Here is a 20,400-nt window from a genome sequence, read left to right as displayed (position 1 = left end):
TACTTTTATATTAAACATCATTAAATTACTTAAATTAATTAGTTTACATTAAGGGTTGTTTTTAAATATAGAAAAATAAACAAAAATATTTACAAAATATGGTAAAAATTTAGAACTATCAATGATAGACGTTGATAGACACTGATAAAAGTCTATCAGTATCTTTCAGTATCTATCATTCGAATAAAAGGTTTTAAAACGCAACCAATATAAATTTGACAAAAATTGTTGGAAAAAAACGCAACCAAATATAAGAAATCTATATTGATTCATTATCAAAATTTAAGGTTTTAATTGATACAATTATCAATTTGAAGTACGAAGGTATATAACTTCCAAAATTGAAAAATATGTAAATTTATTTTTGAACAATTATTTTAAATAGTAAAATTGATAAATATATATATATATATATATATTTACAAATATAGCAAAATGTCACTGTCTATCAACGAAAAATCGTGATAGACCGTAATAGACATTTATTGATGACACTGATAGATGTTGATAGACCACAACAGATGTCAATCGCGATCTATTGTAGTCTATCACTAATAGACAGTAATATTTTACTATATTGGTATATAAGTTAGCTCATTTTTCTTTATTCAAAGATAATCAATAAATATAAGATATATATAGCTAAATTGACTAATAAACATATATTTAATGAATGCTAACGATAATAGATGTACATATTTTTCCATGCTAACACTAACTTTTTTTTGGTTTTTGTAAGGTAGTGCATAATTGTCACGTCAATCATAATATTGAATCTTTGAATTAAATGAAAAGAAGTTAGGCACCAATAAAAAGATTTTAGAAAATCAAAAAGAAATATTATTATTCTTATTATTATTATAAAGATTTATAACATTATAAATAGAGCAGAAAATCATGATATTCAAAGCAGTAGACATTGGGCCTTCTTTTTCTTTCCTTATGGCCAACAAATCTAAGACTGTTCCTTTGTACCAAAGAGTTAGAGTTGAAAGCGGCTTGAAAAGATTTATAGACGTTACCATTTTGTTCCTCCTCGTTTCACTGTTGGGTTATCGTCTTCTCTTATTGAACAGCCATGGATTCTGCTGTCTCTATGCCATTGCCTTTCTTTGCGAGCTTTGGTTCACTTTCACTTGGCTTCTTGCTCTCAATCTCTGTTGGACGCCTGTTCATTACCATACTTATCCGCAACGCCTTCTTAAACGGTAACATCTTCCGAGTTCGATAATTCAGAGATCTATTAGATTACACATACTCCGTTTCTTTTTGTTTTATTTGCTAAATTTTAAAAACAAAAATTTCTTTTTTCTAATTTTCAATTTTTAACTTTGTTTTTTAAACCATCAGTAAACAAAAGAAGAAATTTGAAGGTGTAAATAATGTTTATAGACTTCATTTTCAAAAGTAAAAATCAAATAATTATCAATCGAGACCTTACTTTTTCATTTTGAAAAAGAAGGATGTGAACACTATTTCGCTTTTGTTTATGAATTTCTTTGTTTTTATTATTTACTTTGATTTCTACTTATGTTTTAAAAAATCAAGCTACGTTTTAAAAACTAAAAATAATAGTTTGAGGTTAAGAATTTACACTTATTTTCTCTTAATTTTTTAATTATAGTTTTCACATTTTCTAATCATATTTTAAAAGAAAATAAGTTCCTGATTTTTTTTTTTTAAGTTGATTTGATTTTTTGAAAGCAATAGTAAATATAACAAAAACATGAAATGATTATCCTCCAGAGGCCTTAACTTCATAAAACCTTATGTATAATGTTTAGAGAAAATAAATAATTTTTTTAAAAAAAAACTAAAAGCTAAAAATAAAATTGTTACTCTAATTTAGATATTTTTTTAAGAAATTATAAAAGTATTCTGAACCTATGAGATCAAATAAAAAATTAGAAAATTTTAGCATAGTTGAATTGCATCATTTCTTGTGCGTTCATGCTGCCTCTAATAAAAAATTGACATTTGTGTCAATTTTTATTTTTATTTTTAAAAAAGATTAAAAAGATAGTTTTTTGAATAGAAATGAGTATTTCTAAAAAAAAAATTATACCTTTGAATAATTTTGTTTAATGATTATTGAAAAATGCAGAGTGGAGGAGGTTCCTGCGGTGGACGTATTCGTTACCACGGCGGATCCGGTGCTAGAGCCGCCGATAATAACGATAAACACGGTGCTTTCAGTGTTAGCAATGGAATATCCGGCCAATAAACTGGCTTGTTATGTCTCTGACGATGCCTGTTCACCACTCACATTTTATTCCCTTTGTGAAGCTTTTAATTTTGCCAAAATTTGGGTACCATTTTGCAATAAATATAAGGTCCAAGTTCGAGCTCCGTTTAGATATTTCTCTACCCATTTGGCTTCTAATGAGTCAATCCAATTTCAGCATGAGTGGAGGAAAATCAAGGTAAACTATTACATTATTTTATTTATTTAAAGAAAAAAGAATTTGGAAATATTTTCAAATATATGAAAATGAGTTAAGTTATTTATAAATATAGTAAAATATTACCACATCACCAAAGTGATATTTTTTGTCATTTGAAATAATTATTTTTTTTTAGATTATTTATTTATTTGATAATGTTTGTGTAATATATAAGGATGAGTACGAAGAGCTGCGACAAAAGATTGAGGAAGCCGCCAAAACTATAGCATGTGGTGACCTTAAGGGGGAGTTGGCAGATTTCTCCAACACAAAACCAAATAATCATCCTCCTATAGTCAAGGTAATGTTTGAATGGAACAGGTTTTTTTTTTTTTCTTTTTTCCTTTTTTGGGTTAAATAAAATAATTAATTTTATTATTTTATATAATTTTTAATAAATCAAAAACTTATTCGATATAAAATTGAAATTCATACGTATGTTATATATTAACATCTAAAATGATAAATAATATTACGTACAAACTATAATGAAATTTTTACATATTTACCCATCTAAATATATAAAAACTGAAAATACTATCTATTAATCTTAAATAAATAAATAAAAATATTAAAGTTAAATACTTTATATATAAATAGACATGTTAGGAAATTATAAAATAAATTCAAATTAAAAGAAAATCTTAAAAAGTCAAAACAAAAACTAAGATGGAAAGGGATTTTTTTAAATATTTTGATTCTTTTTCTTTTACGTGTGTGGTGAAGGTGTGATACATAAAAATTTAATTTCACGAAATGCATAAACGTTATGACAGAAACGAAATCAACAAACAAAGAATGAGAATGAGAAGAAGAAATTGACACAAAATTTATGCAATTCACTACTATTGTTTTAACAATTCACTACTATTGTTTTACCTATCGTGATAGAGTAATTTTTTATTAAAAAAAATCATATAATACAGATGCAGAAGTATCAATTGGATTAGGGTGTTTATAAAACTCTCCAAAATTATAGGTCTAGAATAGTAACATATAATAATGTGTATACACCTAAGTACTTTTTTTTTTAATAGGTTGGATATGAATATTGGGATTGTAAATATTTTATGAAAAAATAAATTACCAAAGACACCAAAACAATTATCCTTTTTTTTTTTTTAATTGTCTAGAAACTAAAATAGTCACTTAAAGAATTAAAAGATCAAAAAGGTTTGATTTTAAAAATTTGAGGACCAAACTGAAATAAAGATTTAAACCCAATTAAATTTTTGCTAACCACATCAAATTAGATTGTGTTAACCTTTTTTAATTTTTTATTAAAAGAATTTGATGTGTCATTAAATTATCATCTTTTAAAATATTTGGACAAACAAACATGGTTATGTTGGAAGATATTGATTATTTTGTTCTAGGCAAGTTGAATAATTTTTTTCATTTATCTAAGTATAATACTTTAATTATAGTTTATATAACTTTCTGGCTTGTTGATCGATAATATATATTAATTTTTAAATTTCGATTAATCCCAGATTATATGGGAGAATAAGGAAGGGCTTAGGGATGGATTGCCTAATTTGATTTATATATCAAGAGAGAACAAACCCCAAATTCCACACCGTTACAAAGCTGGTGCCATGAATGTTTTGGTAATAATTTTCAAATTCTTCATATCCTAAATCGTTTCTTTATGATACTATATTTCTATATTCTCAAATAATCTTGTTTTATGTGTAGACAAGAGTGTCCGGAGTAATGACGAATGCTCCTTATATATTGAATCTAGATTGTGACATGTTTGTCAATAGTCCCGATGTTATTTTACAAGCAATGTGTCTCTTACTAGACCCGATGATCGATAAAGAGTATGCATTTGTTCAATTTCCTCAATGCTTTTACAATGGACTCAAAGATGATCCCTATGGGAACCAATGGATTGTCATAATGCAGGTGAATCTTTTGTTCTTTATATAAATAAAGTGTTTTTGAAATAATATTTTTGTAGTTTCATATTTAAGATTTCAACTTTCACTAAAAGTTAATTTAGGCATGTTTGGTAACCATTTTGTTTTTAGTTTTTGTTTTTAAAATCAAGCTAAATTTTGAAAACTAAAAAAATAGCTTTTAAAAAATTTTTGTTTTTGGAATTTGGCTAAGAATTCAACCATTCTACTTAAGAAAAATGAAAATCATTTTATATGGATGAAATATACTTAATTTTCAAAAATCATAACCAAGATCCAAATGGTTACCAAATATTTAATTCCTATACTCTTAGTTTTGTAACAATTTAGCTTTTACTGTGATAAAATCTCATATCCAAATAAAGTTTTGATTTTACTTACGTAATGATTTAGTTTTTATAGTTTCTAAACTAATTTGATCTTTAATCATGAATTTATCAATCTAGGTATGTAACAAATTTCATTAAAGCTTAATAATATTTTGCACGATAAGAAATAAATTGTTATAAATTTAAATTACAATAACTAACTTGTTAAAAGTTTGAAAGTTTAAAACTCAATTCTTACAAATTAAAGTTTAGATACTAAATTGTTACATCAAACCAAAAGTACTTTTAAGTAATATTTATCGTTTGTTCCTTTTTTGTGTTCGCAGATTGTGGTTTGTGGAATGGCAGGAGTCCAAGGGCCTATGTATATGGGAACAGGATGTATCCATAGACGAAAAGTCTTGTATGGTCAATCACCAAACGAAGAAGCCAACATTAATGGTAATAAACTTTACTATAATTTAAAATATTTCGTTTGATAACTATTTTGTTTTCTACCTATAATTTCCTTACCTTATTATTACTTTTTAAACATGTTTACAAAAAAATCATGCTAATTTTAAAAACTAGAGAAGAAAATGGTTTTTGAAATTTAGCTTAGAAGTCAAATATGTTTTTAAGGGAGACAACAATTTTACCAACAAAGGGTTGGAAAGAAATATAAATTTGAAAAAAATTAAAAAATATTTGGTTTCTTTTTGTGTTTAACACAATTCATTTTATTATTTTATTATTATTATTATTTTTGCAGAGAAATGTTATGAAGAAAAGTTATATAAAACATTTGGAAATTCAAAAGATTTTGTAAAATCAGCGATTCGTAGTTTAAGAAGCTTTGAAGATGATTCGAATTGCCTATCCAACTTAATCAAATCAACAAATGAAGTTGCTACTGCTGGTTATGAACACAATTCTGGTTGGGGATCCAAGGTTTGCTTTCAAATAATACTTGTTTTTATTGCTTGTGTTTTTACTATAACCATATTTAAATGATGGATTATACGACCTATGTACAAAAAGGTGGGAAATACAATCACCATTTATCGAGATAGGATGACGTTTAAAATTGTTAAAATCATCTTTGTCATTTTAAAAATCATCCATAAATATATCTTTAATCATTCAAAATCAATTTAATGTTTAATTTTATACCTTTAAATGCAATTTTCATACATGTGTTTGAATTGAGTTGAGAGTGATTTTAAAATAAAATCATTTTTGTCATGTATAAAATCATTCAAAATATGACTTTATTCATTCAAGTGATTTTGCACTTCTAAATGCAATTTGAACCAAGCCTATTTTTGATTCATTAAAAATGTGTTTCGAAGTGGATTTGACAATGACAAAAGTGATTTTAACCATTTTAAAAATTATTCTCAAATATACATTTGGGGTTTTTGTACAGATAACCCATTTTTTAGCCATTAACGCGAAATGACTCAATCCTAAAAAAACAATGAAAACTAACACTTTGGTGATGTCACAACCACTATCGCATTAGGATGTCCCTCCCCATCATGAAACAAATGGAAGTCTAACACGATATTCATTTCAATCAGATTTTTTAAAAAATAACAGTCAACAAAACCGTGGTTAAAAATCAAAATTACATTAAGACTCTGACTATTCATGATAGACATCCCCTAACACGATAGTGCATTTCAAGTGGTGGTAAAGTGCTCTATGATATAAGCATAAAGTTAGTTTTCATTTATTTTCTAAGGTTGAGTCGTTTTGCATTCACGCAACTAGTATTGAGTCATTCATACAAAAATATCTACCTTTATTTTATCCTAGCTCTAATTTTTGTGAGCTACCTCATAGGATGCTACACAACATCTAGTTGAAAAAAGCAAGGAAAGGGACAAGGACTTTCAAATTTGTTTCCTAAATTTTAAGAATTTAAAAGGAAAATATTTGCATCACGAATCTGTAAATCTAAGTATTGCTCAATGAAAAAATTCTAGTACTATAATAGTAAAAAGAATTTTCCATGCTATTCTCACTCATGGCTTGTCATGATAGTAGCAATTAATAATAATGTAGAGTTCACGAAATAAACTACTATATATCATATAAATGACATGTATAATTATGAATAAAAGTAGTAGTTACTATGGTAGTACTAAAATCTTTTAGTTGTTGAATTGGTTAAAATATTCTCCACTACAATCCTTATACCTAGTTAGTTAACTCAAAATTACCGATGGGTCCTTTAGGTGGGTTGGCAATATGGATCTTTAGTGGAGGATGTGTTGACTGGGATGGAGATCCACAAAAGGGGATGGAAATCTGCATACATTACACCAACTCCACCAGCATTCCTAGGATGTGCTCCTTCAGGAGGCCCAATTCCATTAAACCATCACAAGAGAGCAATAACAGGACTACTTGAAATTCTAATCAGCAAAAGATCCCCTATTGTCACTGCTCTCTCTGATAAGCTCCAATTTAGGCAACGTCTCATGTATCTGTGGGCATATCTGACTAGCATTCGTGCTATTCCAGAGATATGTTACGCTACACTCCCAGCATTCTGTCTAATTTCCAACTCTCATTTTTTGCCCAAGGCAAGTATAGAATACAATCCCTACCTACACATCATCTAAATAACCAGAGATATTCAACTTGTTAAACAGCTATGGATTTCTAAATGCAGGTACAAGAACCAGTAATATGCATACCTCTTCTCCTTTTTGTTATTAACAAGCTACGAGGGTTGTTAGACTACTTCAAAACGGGCCAATCTGTAAGAGCTTGGTGGAATAACCTGAGAATGGAGAAGATTCAGACAATGTCTACTTCCTTGCTTGGAATGCTGGCCATCATTCTCAAGATTTTTGGACTATCAGAAACTGTGTTTGAAATAACAAAAAAGGAGTCATCTTCATCTAGTGATGACTCAGAGAGTGGTGATGGAGATTTGGGTCGGCTCACATTTGATGAGTCCCCATTCTTTGTGCCAGTCACAACCATTTTGATGATTCAACTGGCAGCACTTTCGATCGGCTTCTTGCAAACGCAGCCAAGCATTCAAGAGTTTGGGGTGGCGGAGGTGATGTGCAGTGTGTGGTTGATTTTGTGCTTCTGGCCATTTTTGAAGGGGATGTTTGCAAAGGGGCCCTATGGGCTTCCATGGCCAACCTTATTCAAATCCAGTGCTTTAGCATTCTTGTTTGTGTACTTGTGTCAAGAGACAACAAAGTGAAATAAATAACATTTGGTCAGTTACTTAGATTTTGTCGAGGGGTTGATGCTTTCGATCATCTTTGTCAAGGGGTTGATTGAAAATGGAAAATAATAAACTCCCCTATATACTATTTGAAAAGTCACCTGGGTGACCCTAGGGCTTGTCTACTTGTGTCACAGTTTTAGCTTGGTCAGTGAATAATAGTCAAATTTTTTGTGCAATGGTATGTCAGTTTGAAAAGAGTATGTCATATATGTGAATGGGTAGTATGTTAGTTATGTTGCAATGGATTTCAACGGCATATGGCTATTTTATAAAATCAAAGAATGCATTCCGTAATAACTAAACTAACACTAAGCTGCCACAGATTTAAAAGAAAGAGGGAAAGAAAAATGCAAGAAAAGCTCAGTGGCACAGTGCTTCTTCAGAAGAACTAAAGATGCCTCACTTTGGGGGGATTGAAAGATTGCTTTCGAGCATAAAAGATAGATCGTGCATCTTCTCCATCATCATCTGTACATCATCTGTACTTGAACTAGGACCTGATGCAGACTGATGCTCCAGAGCTTTGGAATTTTCTCCAGTTTCTCCGCTCTCTTCACTCATCCTACAATATGAAAAATGTAAATGCTAGGGAACAAGTTGTCCCATAGTTTCCATATAGCATAAGCATAACATATAAATGAAGCTTGAAGGGAGTGAAGCATTTGCATGAAGAACAAAGTGATGATTAATGGAGAGTCTAAAAGTAAAACAGCCTTGAAGACCAATCAATATTAGTGAGCATCAAAGGAAGAACGAAAACAGGGAACCTCCTAGCCATGGGTTTCAACTGTACCAATGTTGTATTTTTACAATCTAACAGATCGCTTTACAAAAATATTTGATTAGTTTGTACATACCTGCTTAAATCAGAAGCATCCGACCAGGTTGCTTTTCCTATGGATGTACCATTTGGATTGGGAAATGCTTCTGCAAATGAATTTGGCTGAGAAGAGTTTCTAAAATCACTATTGGTTGTGCTGAAGAAATCTACTTCTGATATCTCATCAACCTTTGACACAACGTCATTCACAATATCTTTCCTAGAATTATCAGAGGGGCCTAGCACACCAGTTGAGCTGGTAAAATCATCCCAAGCATCAGCTGAATGATCTTTAAAATCACTTTTATCATCAGGTTTCTTTTGGCTCCCTCCTTGCCGCTGATCAACTTGAAACCAATCAACGCTTGCTGATGAAGAATAATTAGCAGTTTCTGCAGCTCTACCATCAATTACAATTCCAGTTTGCTCAACCTGATCTGGCATGCGAATTGTTTCATGATTAGAACTACTCCATAAATCTTGTTGTTGAAACCAGTCATTGGTCACTGATGAAGAAGGATTTTTAGTATCTTTTGTTTCTCCACTTCTGGACTTGTTTTGGTCCCCAAACGTTGTTTCCAAAGAGGAAGATATATTGACCACAGAAACAGCAAAAGGATCAACTGATTTGGAATTATCATGAAGAGTTGCAGAACTAGCAATCTGAAAGCTTGCCTCCCAACCAGAAAAGGAATCACCACTCTCATGTTTAGTGGTCCTTGTAGCCGTCTCGGACGATGGAACATTATCAAACAAACTAAGATCAACATTATCCTCAACAGTTTGTTTATTCAGTGGTGGTGGCTCATTAGATGCTTTTGAGGTAGTGTCTTTCTTTTCCTCGGAGAAGTAGTAGTCAAGATCAACTTCAGCCAAATTCAAGTTACTTTTGCTTGGAGCCGGAGTCTCGTCTGAGATCCCCTTCTTTTCAGATTCAGGCCATCTAATCTCTAAATCTAAAAGATCCGTCAGGGGAAATTGCTCAGGTGATTTTCCCCGGTTAGATTCCTTCAAATTGATTGGTTCCACCATCTCCTGCCAAAGATTTCGAAATACATTTCAAAGGATCTGCCCAAAGGAATCCCAGGCATGTAACAACATCAATCAATTATCTAATCCTATTGAACCAAATGCAGAAAATACTTTTGGGCTCTCAATTTCCACAAAGAGTATGAATCCAATATGCTAAATTTCGAACACTATCCGTTTCAGATATATTCTTGAATTCACAGACAAGCTCCCCGAATGCCACAACCATGAACAATATAATTAAGATAGCAAGACCCAGTTTGAAATTCTAAGAGATTTTATCTGGAACTAGAAACAAAATTTCCATCAACCCTTTAGACTAGAATCAGCAACATAATTTTCGCAACAATCTGCCTAAGTGAAACAAGCAAGTAGCTCATTCAAAACACAAGCACCTACGTTAGAACAACAAGCGAAACTGATGTTTAACTTTTCCCTATACCTACACGAATCTTAGCGAAGAAAAAAATCCCAAGATTCCTATCAAAATAGAAGAACCTACCGATCCATCCAAGTCCAAGGATTCGAGAAGCCAACGACAAGCAATGGTATTCTTGAAATTGATGGGGTCCGGAGGGACGTCCGTGTTCTGTTCCCTGCCGCAGAAAACGCACATAAACGACTTCAAGTCTCTAAGCAATCTTCCATTGCAGTGTTTGCAGCGAAGATAAGGCGGCGAGGGATCAAGCTCTGCAATTGTTTCATGGAGCGATGGTAGATTTGGAAGTGAAGGATCGTGAGGGTCGTAGGAGGAGATTTTGGCACCATTTCGAAGAGAGATCTGAAGTTGTTTGATCAGATCGTGAGGGATTTCATACGCCATTGATTGAGTTTAAAGGTGTTTCGTAGTTTCTCCAGGTTGTGTGAGCGACAGAGTTCTCCTTCTCTTCCTTCTGTGTGGATTTCGAATATGAAAATCGATTTTCTCCCACACGGGGAAGATGGCTTTTCCGGTACAGGGAAAATTTTCCCAAACGCTGCGTTTCATGGAAGCTATAACCCGCCGTTTCAAGTAGCGACTTTTCTCCTTATGGGTCCTTTTTTCTATCTTAGCCTAGGTACAAATATTTTCTGAAGAAATTATTTGACAATATTTATAAATATAATAAAATTTCATTGACAGAAATGCGATAAACATTAAGATGAAAACCGTTCAATTTAATGGTCAAATCGAACCGAATCGAAAATTTTAAAATATTTAATTTTTATATGTGAAATTGAACTTAACCGATTTATTGGTTCAAACTGAACCAAACCACATGGTTCGGCTCGGCTTTAAATTCGACTTCAATATTCTTTTAAAATATATTTTTTTTAATTAAAAAAAATAAGATTCGATTTGATTCAATTTCGTTCTTTAAATTAAAAATGTTTTGATTTTAAATTCGATTTATTCCTTTTTTTAATATATAAATAGATAAATAAATATATTAGTTGAAAATCATTCCGTTCAGTTTCAAATTCAATTTTCGTAATTGAAATCGAACCGAACTAAATTAATTCGGTTTCAAAATCTTTTCAAACCGAACCGAAATGCATTTTTCAGTTTCACTAAGTTTTTCGGTTTAGTTTGGTTCTGTTTTTAGAAACAGTTTGATTTTTACCGTTTGAATAACTATCCCTAATAGACACAAATAGTCTTTTGCAGATAAACTATGATATTTTGCTATTATTTGTAAATATTTTTGACAATTTTGTCATTTAAAATAATTTTTCTAATAATTATATATGAAAAATAATTTTAAGTTTGGCTTATATATCGTAATTATTTTTGTCAACATGAACATAGTTTAATTAACATATACTTATATTATCAATTTTAAAGTTTGAGGTTTAATCCCTCATTATATATATTCTCTTTAATAGATTTTCAAAAAATTTATCATTAAAAAAGCTTTTTAAATAATTATATCCTTAAAAATAGACATATTACTTTATCAAATGATATACATATTACATAATTCTAATTTTAATATGTTTTCATGCTAACTTGAATATAGTTAAATGACCAACACATGTACATTTCCAAATTTATTAAGGTTCATACTATTTACAAATTTTCTCTAATTCTGTCAATATAAATTTGTGAGTCAACCCAAATGTATGTTAAATTAAAATTAACATTTTTTTTTAAAACAATAAAATATAATTAGAACAAGTTGATCTAAAAATAAGTGTTATATAATGTGTTAATAAGTTAAGTTATGTTTAGAAGGTTGTCCATATTAGAATAATTCGCTTTCAAATTTACAACCAAATCCGTATGTGTATCTTATGTGTATATGTAACAAGTGAGTTCTTACTAAAATGAGTATAACTCAATGGCAAACGTATATGTTGGCTAAGAAGTCTGTAGTTTGAATCTTTCTAGCTACTTAAAAAGAAGTAAACAAGTGAAAAATTTTCGATAATCTACCGACTTCAACAATGTTCACTATTAGGGGCCGTTTGGTTGGTGGGAATGGGAATGAATCCCATGTGTTTGGTTCGTGGGTTTTTGTTCATTTGCCTTGGAAAAGATAATTCCTAGGTTTTTTTCTACACAAAAGAAGGAATTGAATGCCCATTGAAAAGTGTGGGTTTTCTTTTCTTCTTCCCCCTCCTATCACGAAATTTCTTCCTTCCAGCCGTGAATATCTAGACGATCGTTGGGAAAAATATAAACGATATGACAAGCGTCTACACGATAGAGGTAAGCGTATAAACAATGGGGTAGGAGACTGCACGATTAGGTTAAGCATGTAGACGACAAAAAGATGAAGGCTAAACGATCGTTGGAAAAAGGCTAGGCGATCATTGTCAAATATCTAGATGATCGTTGGGAAAAAGGTAAACGATAGGACAAACGTCTACACGATAGAGGTAAGCGTGTAGACGATGGAGTAGGAGACTGCACGATTGGGTTGAGCATGTAGGCGACAGAAAGGTGAAGGCTAAACAATCGTTGGAAAAAGGTTAGACGATCGTTGAGAAAAAGGCTAGACGATCGTGGGAAAAAGGTAAACGATAGGACAAGCGTCTACACGATGGAGGTAAGCGTGTAGACGATGGGGTAGGAGACTGCACGATTGGGTTGAGCGTGTAGGCGACAGAAAGGTGAAGGCTAAATGATCGTTGGGAAAAGNCGTCTACACGATAGAGGTAAGCGTGTAGACGATGGGGTAGGAGACTGCACGATTGGGTTGAGCGTGTAGGCGACAGAAAGGTGAAGGCTAAATGATCGTTGGGAAAAGGCTAGACGATCGTTGAGAAAAAGACTAGACAATTGTTGTCAATTATCTAGACGATCGTTGGGAAAAAGGTAAACGATAGGACAAGCGTCTCCACGATAGAGGTAAGTGTGTAGACGATGGGTAGGAGACCACACGATTGGGTTGAGCGTGTAGGCGACAGAAAGGTAAAGGCTAAACGATCATTGGAAAAAGGCTAGACGATCGTTGAGAAAAAAGGTTAGACGATCATTGGAAAAAAGGTAAACGATAGGAAAAGCGTCTACACGATAGAGGTAAGCGTGTAGACGATGGAGTAGGAGACTGCAGTTGAACATGTAGGCGACAGAAAGGTGAAGGCTAAACGATCATTGGGAAAAGGCTAGACGATCGTTGAGAAAAAGGCTAGACGATCGTTGTCAAATATCTAGACAATCGTTGGAAAAAAGGTAAACGATAGGTCAAGCGTCTACATGATAGAGGTAAGCATGTAGACGATGGGGTAGGAGACTGCACGATTGAGTTGAGAGTGTAGGCGACAGAAAATACACGATAGGATGTAGACGATAGAAGAAATTTGCTATACGATAGGTAAAGAGCATAAACGATAGAGAGAATTGATTAAGACAAAATAACATAGTCAATGCCCAAAGGTCGTTTAGATTTAGTAATTCATTTGCAAGAAATGTAAAATTAATATTAAATGTGATATGATTGCATTTGGGCTATTACTAAATTATTTTGTAACATATTTCTTGCAGGGGCCGTTTGGATTTTTTTTTTTTTTTTTAATTCCCACATACTATTCTCAAACATTGTTTTCTCATGCACAACCAAACATCCTTGATTCCCAGTAATTTTATTCCCAGACATCCTTAATTCCTAGGCATTGAGAAAACCTCAATTCAAACGGCCCTTTAGTAATTTAACATTAATAGAAATACTTTGAGCATATAACAAAACCAAACAAACTTGTGTATAAATACTTTTATGATAATTTTACCAAAGCCACTATATTTTTAATTTAAATACTTTCTATAAAAAAAATACTTTAAATGCAAATGACTTTTTAAAAAACATTTCACTATACCAACATACATACATAATAAGCCTTCACCTACAATTTGACATAAGATGTCATAATAAATCCTACACTCCTTAATGGTATACTCTTTTGTGTGCATATTTGCAAACCTCTAAACTTGTTTTACTAGTTAATCAAGTTTAAGACCCCTTAATTATGAGTTAAGATGTGAATTAATGTCAATGGGAAGAGTAAATTAAGTATAGTGAATGATGCATCTAAAATGTAAAGGAAGGAAAATTTTCTAAGTGTTATGACTATATGCGTTCAGGTTGTAACTTGGCTGATGCGTAGAGAGTTGCGAATATATTAAGTGTGGAATGTTGGTTTCTCGGGTGAAGTAGAAACAAGTTAACACTTAGGAAAGATAGAAGGTTCCATGCGAACTATGAGGCGTCATGCGGCTGTTCCAATTGAATGATGCTGCCAGAGGTCTAAGAACAGGGGGAGAGGGGGAGCGGGGGAGGGGGGACGATTTGGCTAGATACAAAAAATGGTATGAAGGATTTATGAGACTAACCTTGTATGCCATTGTTGATGACTAAGTTGGCAAGTGATGCAGCAGAATGTCATGCGTTGAAGGGAGAAGGCTTGGGTGACTGCAAGACCATGCGATGAAGTTTAAGCTGAAGAATTTAGCTTAATTAACGAGTAAGTAAACCTGATGGCAGCCTCGTAACGTCTATGAAGGGATAAGCATGTCGGTGGCAATTAATTAAGCAAATTCTTCATGTAAGTCCAAGTGTAAATAGATTTAACTGAGAATAAGATTGTTTTACCAAAAAATTTCTAACGCCTAAGTGAAGGAGTATTGCTTCCATCTGAAAACTTTGAAAGTTGAAGAATTCTCATCCAGTTAAAGGAGAATTTGAGGGATTTCTGATCAGTTCTGGAAGAAATAATGCTCAAATTCTAAAGTAAGTAAAAGTTAAGATGTTTATGAGTAATTTCTTTGAAAGGAGTTTAGTTAAACGAATGCTGAAATTAAAGTTATAAAGTCTGGAAGTTGAATTTGGAATGATGTTATGGATGAATAAGCAGGCAGCTGAATATAAAGAATAAGCAAGCAACTAACTCAATGATGTTATGCGTTAACACATACAACATAGCTAATCAACAATAAAGGCAATCTGAGTACTTCGCATAGTGGATGAAGGCCGCATAGACTGAGAAGTGTTTCAGCGCTTATCGAGCACCCTGAGAAAGGATTCTCAATTATTAGCCAAGTCATAAGGTAAGACGGCTAAGAATAGTCGATGCATTATGAATGGTTTTAATGCGTCGAACTTAGCTATAATGCGATAACTTTTAGTATGTGATGAAGTTAAGCTATGTGTTAAGCTCAAAAGGGAACTAAGTATACTGACCAAAGGACCTTTCCTCTTCAAGGCAAACACAAATAAGAGGGGCGTACAACCCCCTTAGATAAGTAGCTTAAGACCATGAGTGACAAGTTTTAATAAGTGTTTTCTAATGCAATTTTTATAAATGAATCCCAATGCATAAGCATTTCATATGAAGTTATTATATCATGATTTTCTCCAACGCATGCATTAAAATGAATGTTGATCGCATGATCTATGTTTTTAAATAATGAAGTTATTAAATAGTTTAGCATACATTTTCTAGTAAGCTTATGCCATGTATTATCGCGTGTTAAAATTAACCAAGTATATTCTATGTTTTACAAGGCACTATGCGTTGATATGAAACCAGGAGGTATGATTATTTCAAATATGCATATTCTAAATATGTTCTTACATGTTCAAATGTTGTGTCTTGTACAAACTTTACTCCAATGTCGGTACCGAAAGTATGGTTAGGTACCCAAATTTCAATGATATTAGGGATCCTTGACACCGAAGGTATGGTAAGGTGGTCAGGACCTAATCCAACTCTACGTGCATGTATGATTATGTTATCGATATTGATGAGATCGACCGAAAGGGCTCTCTCTTAACTAAAGTTATTGGGGATTGAGCAAAATAGGTTATCTCACGTGTTCAGGCAGTGGAGTAGTAGAGTTTCAGAAAGATGCTAATAAATTATTTCTGGGTTTTTATATGATGTATTCTTATGATTTCAGTTCTACTTTAAAAACTCTGATTATGATTTAATAAATGACTCTTTGATAAGCATGTTTATGTTAACTATGATTTAAAGTATGTTTTACTTAAGATAGTCACTCACTGGGCTTTCCAGCTCACTACTTAAAAATGTTTTCCTCCTCAGGTAGCAGTTAACGTCCCGAGGGCTAGCAGTTCTGTCAGTCAGTCACTCATCAGACTCTTAGAAAAATTGCAGTTTAAGGTAACTCATAATGTTCTATTATTAGTTTTATGTCCATGTCAAGAGGGAGGGGGTTGTGTTGTATATAAGTGTAGTTTCTGAATCTGTTATGTATGTTGATGTTGATATTTTTAATTAGCAGTAAATTATATGTTTAAAGTTGTTGAAACTGTGTGTTAAGTTCTAGAGGATTATAAACTGCTAATCAGGTGTAACATGTATTAAGGATACAGGTTTTTAGGAGTATGTTGGGTGGAAGTTGTCATAGGAGGGTTGACAATTGTTGTCTTCACATCTCTTCTCGAATTAAAAGGATAGTCTGGGGAGGGGTGTGACAATATTACACTCATAAATACTACTAATGTGTAAGTATATTGTAATTTTGTTGTTTGTATGAAACAAAAATATTTTGTCTACCTCACATACAATGGTTACATGTAAAAATTATAAAATATATGTGAAGGTTTTAAGTTACATCTCAATTGAGTTTTGAAAATTTGGGAAAATATAGGTGCAATTGAATGGTCAAACAAAAACAACCACAAGAGAATCATAATTTTTAGATTAAAAAAACTGCACTAAGACCTCTAACTTAACAAATCAACTTTACATTCTAGATGATGACTTCTTGACTCAATAGATATATTAACTACAAAAACATATTAACATCAGACTTCAAAACTCAACTTAGCATCCCAAATAACCACTTCATTACTTAAAAATTAAAAGTGGGATGAAATTTGATAGTAACGAGAAATTTTATAAGAAGTGTTAGTCGTTAGGTTTAAATACTACTTTAATCTCTATACTTTTGGCTTTGGTTCATATACTTTTAAAATGTTCATTTTGATCCCTGGAGTGGTTCATTTTGATCCTTATGCTTTTAAAAAGTAATTATTTTGGTCTGGTCCTTTATTTTTATTTTTATAACATTTTAAAAGATAAAATTCGTTACTTTTTAAAATTCAAATGTCAAAATGAACAAAAATTGAAAGTAAATGAACAAAATGAAGATTTTGAAAGTAAATAGACCAAAATGAATGAACTTTAAAAGTATAAAGACCAAAATGAACCTTTCGAAAGTATATGCATGAAAATGAACAAGAGACTAAAGTAATATTTAAACTAAAACTTTTTACAAAAATTTTTATCACCAATATATGGATGTGTCAAGGATCAAAAGGTTGGTTGTCCAATATGTATCATACTAAAAAAAAAAAATAATTAATAATAAATCAAAGCCAGATTTACATAAACCAAAAGGCGCATTTAAGCCAAAGTGCTATTTCCATTACATTTTTTCTTGTACAATACAATCCAGCTTCCCCAACGAGTTCGTTCCCATTTTCCATTTCTAGGCTACACGAAGGTCTTGAAAATGGCAGTGAAGCCGGTGGGTTCATGGTCTCCAGGCCTGACGAAGGTGGGATTGTGTTTAATGGCTCTTTGTATGGCGGCTTACATTCTGGGTCCGCCTCTCTACTGGCATTTCATGGAGGGCTTGGCCGCTTTCTCTTCTTCTTCTTCTTCTTTCTCAACTTGCCCACCTTGCTTTTGTGACTGTTCTTCTCACACTGACTTTGCCTTCACTGAAGGTTGGTTTAGTTTCTTTCTGAAATTGAATACTGAAATAACAATGCCAATGTTTCCTTCATATTTAAACGATCAAATTCGTGCAGATCGATTAGGTCCAAATTATTAGATCTCATGAATGATTAGACGGCTGCTGCCTTTTCGTTTTACTGATTATTCTTCAGTTGCTTGATTCTATTTCTCCTTGATCGTGGAGGATAATGGTAATGGAGAATAAATAATTTATTTAGAGCCAAAAACCAAAATCATATGCTGTATGTACTGTGCGGATGGAACCCATTTGGCTTAAGGTAACTTGAATATATATTAGCCGCTAACGCATCCTACTTCCTTTAAAATGGTCTTAGGTTGGAATCCCCACGCCCGCATGGTCATGGATGGAGCAATAAGTCTTTACCTCTACCGTTAATCCCATTCTGCTCTAGTCTATATGAATTATCTACTTTTATCCATTAATGAGTTTTAACATTTTTATATTTGTATGTGCCATCATTTGTTTATCATTGAACTTGATTATCATTATGTTGTCATTACTCGTGTATGTTAACATTGATTAAGGTTTTAGTCTAGTTGGATTCCAAGTCACTATTCAAGATTTCATATTCTTTTAGTTCTACTTGTATGTGTATCTTGGGAAAAAAAAAACAAGAAATAGAAAGAAAAACATTGCAAGGAATGTTCTGTTGTGTTGTGTAGATGTAAATACACACCTAACTGTGAATGATTGAAGTTCTTGAATGAGATTTGAGAAGACAAAACATTCAGATTTTCACATTTTCACAATCCGCCTTTACTTTTAATTAAATGTTTTAAAATGGCTATGTTATTTTGTCACTCTCTGTGTGTTGATTGCTACTAAAACTAACATTAGTATAATACTTCAAGTCATAAACTTATAGTACATGGAGTAGCATCTTGATTTGCTCCATGTTGTTTTCCTTTAGCTTTGTTCTGCTTTTTCTTTCTGCCAGTATTCCTCTTTTTCAAGTGACACTTGTTTTGCTGTATTCATAATGCACGAGCTTGTGTGCCTTCTAAATATTATTACTTGTTAAAGATTCATTTCTTTTAGTTTCCTTTGCAAAGGGTTATCTTTAAACTGATTCTTAATTTGATTTGCTTGCTTTGCAGAGCTCGAAGACACCACTTTTAGAGGTTAGTCTTGTATAAACTTACTTGGATTATGGCTAAAATTGGTTACACTTTCATATTATAGATTGTAGAAAATCTCATCCTCCTGCAAGAATTTGTTACTCTGTTCTGGCATTAAATTTGATCATCACACTTATGTCTGATCAATGAAATTTTAAAGAATTTTTCCTAGACCTATATTAGGAAACAGTAAAAGAACTACTTGCTACTACTACTAGCATGGTTCAGGTTGCTCTAATCAATTCGATCTCAAAGTTTTACCCTCTTAGTTATCCATTTTAATTCTTTTTCGAATTGCTAGATCAAACCAACTCCCATCATCATAAATTTCGAAATTTTTTTAGCCTGAATTAAATTGTGTATCAACAACGAATGTAACTAATGAGTTGATATGATTGCCACTAGCTAGGTAGCATTATTGGTTTCTTTTTTTTTCTTTTTTTTCTTTTTTTTTATGTAGATGTTATATTTCTTTAGTAACTGCAGAATGTGTTCTTGTTGCTATTTTTACAGATTGTGTGAAACATGACTCTGGGATGAACGAGGAAACAGAAAAGAGTTTTGCAGAGTTGTTATCTGAGGAACTGAAACTGAGGGAAGCTGAAGCTTTGGAGAGTCATCGGCATGCTGACATATCTCTGCTAGAAGCAAAGAAGATGACATCTCAATATCAGAAAGAAGCAGACAAGTGCAATTCAGGCATGGAAACATGTGAAGCAGCAAGGGAAAGGGCTGAAGCTACATTGGCTTCACAAAAAAGGCTAACAGCATTATGGGAGACTAGGGCTCGCCAAAGAGGATGGAGAGACTGACATTGTTCGATTCCGTGCTCAGACCCCAGTGGTACCATCCGAACCTCATAATAGGTCCTATGCTTATTGAACCAGTTACTGCCAGATTTCGTGGAGCCAGAAAGCCTACTGAACCAGTTGCTTTGATTAGTCTATGCTGAGAGCCCAGGCTTTTCCTTTACATATTCCACTCATATTTCTTCAAATTTCCTCCTGTATATAACCAAATGTCACTCTCCCTTCCCTTCAAGAGATCAAACCTTTGGAAAGGTTATACAGCAAGCAAATTTTCCTGTGATTGCTGATTGGACTTTCAAATTTTGGTACAGCAATTAGTTAGACTACTTGTACTCATGTAACTTGTCAGTAACTAGAACGTTCAAAATATTGCCCTTGTCCATCAGTATTGTATAAGAGATCAAGGAAATTGCATGAAAAATTCCGGCGTATACCATTTGTTGAGCCTCACTAAATCATCAGGCTTCAACCGCTAAAAA

General features: G+C 32.4%; 3 protein-coding genes across 3 annotated transcripts; 2 read left to right on the top strand and 1 right to left on the bottom strand.

Moving 5' to 3' along the window:
- The first annotated feature begins 894 nt into the window (after positions 1–894).
- On the top strand, positions 895–8,112 carry LOC120089317 (cellulose synthase-like protein H1). The gene is made up of 9 exons (XM_039046751.1): positions 895–1,208; positions 2,105–2,423; positions 2,620–2,745; positions 3,938–4,054; positions 4,143–4,355; positions 5,025–5,139; positions 5,450–5,628; positions 6,921–7,271; positions 7,361–8,112. The coding sequence occupies exons 1-9, from the start codon at positions 898–900 to the stop codon at positions 7,907–7,909; spliced, it is 2,280 nt and encodes a 759-aa protein (XP_038902679.1). The 5' UTR covers positions 895–897; the 3' UTR covers positions 7,910–8,112.
- A 65-nt stretch (positions 8,113–8,177) lies between these two features.
- Positions 8,178–10,850, bottom strand: LOC120089318. The gene is made up of 3 exons (XM_039046752.1): positions 10,288–10,850; positions 8,794–9,791; positions 8,178–8,498 (listed from the first exon to the last, which is right to left on the bottom strand). The coding sequence occupies exons 1-3, from the start codon at positions 10,606–10,608 to the stop codon at positions 8,336–8,338; spliced, it is 1,482 nt and encodes a 493-aa protein (XP_038902680.1). The 5' UTR covers positions 10,609–10,850; the 3' UTR covers positions 8,178–8,335.
- Positions 10,851–17,642: 6,792 nt separating this feature from the next.
- On the top strand, positions 17,643–20,342 carry LOC120087594. The gene is made up of 3 exons (XM_039044412.1): positions 17,643–17,962; positions 19,092–19,115; positions 19,626–20,342. Exons 1-3 carry the CDS (start codon positions 17,746–17,748, stop codon positions 19,922–19,924), a joined length of 540 nt encoding a protein of 179 aa, XP_038900340.1. The 5' UTR covers positions 17,643–17,745; the 3' UTR covers positions 19,925–20,342.
- The last annotated feature ends 58 nt before the right edge of the window (positions 20,343–20,400 follow it).

This window comes from Benincasa hispida, chromosome 10 (genome assembly GCF_009727055.1).
Source record: "Benincasa hispida cultivar B227 chromosome 10, ASM972705v1, whole genome shotgun sequence".
NCBI classification, from domain to species: domain Eukaryota; kingdom Viridiplantae; phylum Streptophyta; class Magnoliopsida; order Cucurbitales; family Cucurbitaceae; genus Benincasa; species Benincasa hispida.
Note: the sequence above shows the minus strand (reverse complement) of the source record. Positions and strands in the feature narration are given on the sequence as shown.

Bases quoted from the DNA above. Each gene is read 5' to 3' on its own strand.
- LOC120087594 (XM_039044412.1), top strand. From the start codon at position 17,746: ATGGCAGTGAAGCCGGTGGGTTCATGGTCTCCAGGCCTGACGAAGGTG. The intron at 17,963-19,091 runs GTTGGTTTAGTT...CTTGCTTTGCAG, and splicing joins TGACTTTGCCTTCACTGAAG to AGCTCGAAGACACCACTTTT. The intron at 19,116-19,625 runs GTTAGTCTTGTA...CTATTTTTACAG, and splicing joins CGAAGACACCACTTTTAGAG to ATTGTGTGAAACATGACTCT.
- LOC120089318 (XM_039046752.1), bottom strand. From the start codon at position 10,608: ATGGCGTATGAAATCCCTCACGATCTGATCAAACAACTTCAGATCTCT. The intron at 9,792-10,287 runs GTAGGTTCTTCT...AATCTTTGGCAG, and splicing joins CCTTGGACTTGGATGGATCG to GAGATGGTGGAACCAATCAA. The intron at 8,499-8,793 runs GTATGTACAAAC...TTCATATTGTAG, and splicing joins GATGCTTCTGATTTAAGCAG to GATGAGTGAAGAGAGCGGAG.
- LOC120089317 (XM_039046751.1), top strand. From the start codon at position 898: ATGATATTCAAAGCAGTAGACATTGGGCCTTCTTTTTCTTTCCTTATG. The intron at 2,746-3,937 runs GTAATGTTTGAA...GATTAATCCCAG, and splicing joins ATCATCCTCCTATAGTCAAG to ATTATATGGGAGAATAAGGA. The intron at 5,140-5,449 runs GTAATAAACTTT...TTATTTTTGCAG, and splicing joins CGAAGAAGCCAACATTAATG to AGAAATGTTATGAAGAAAAG.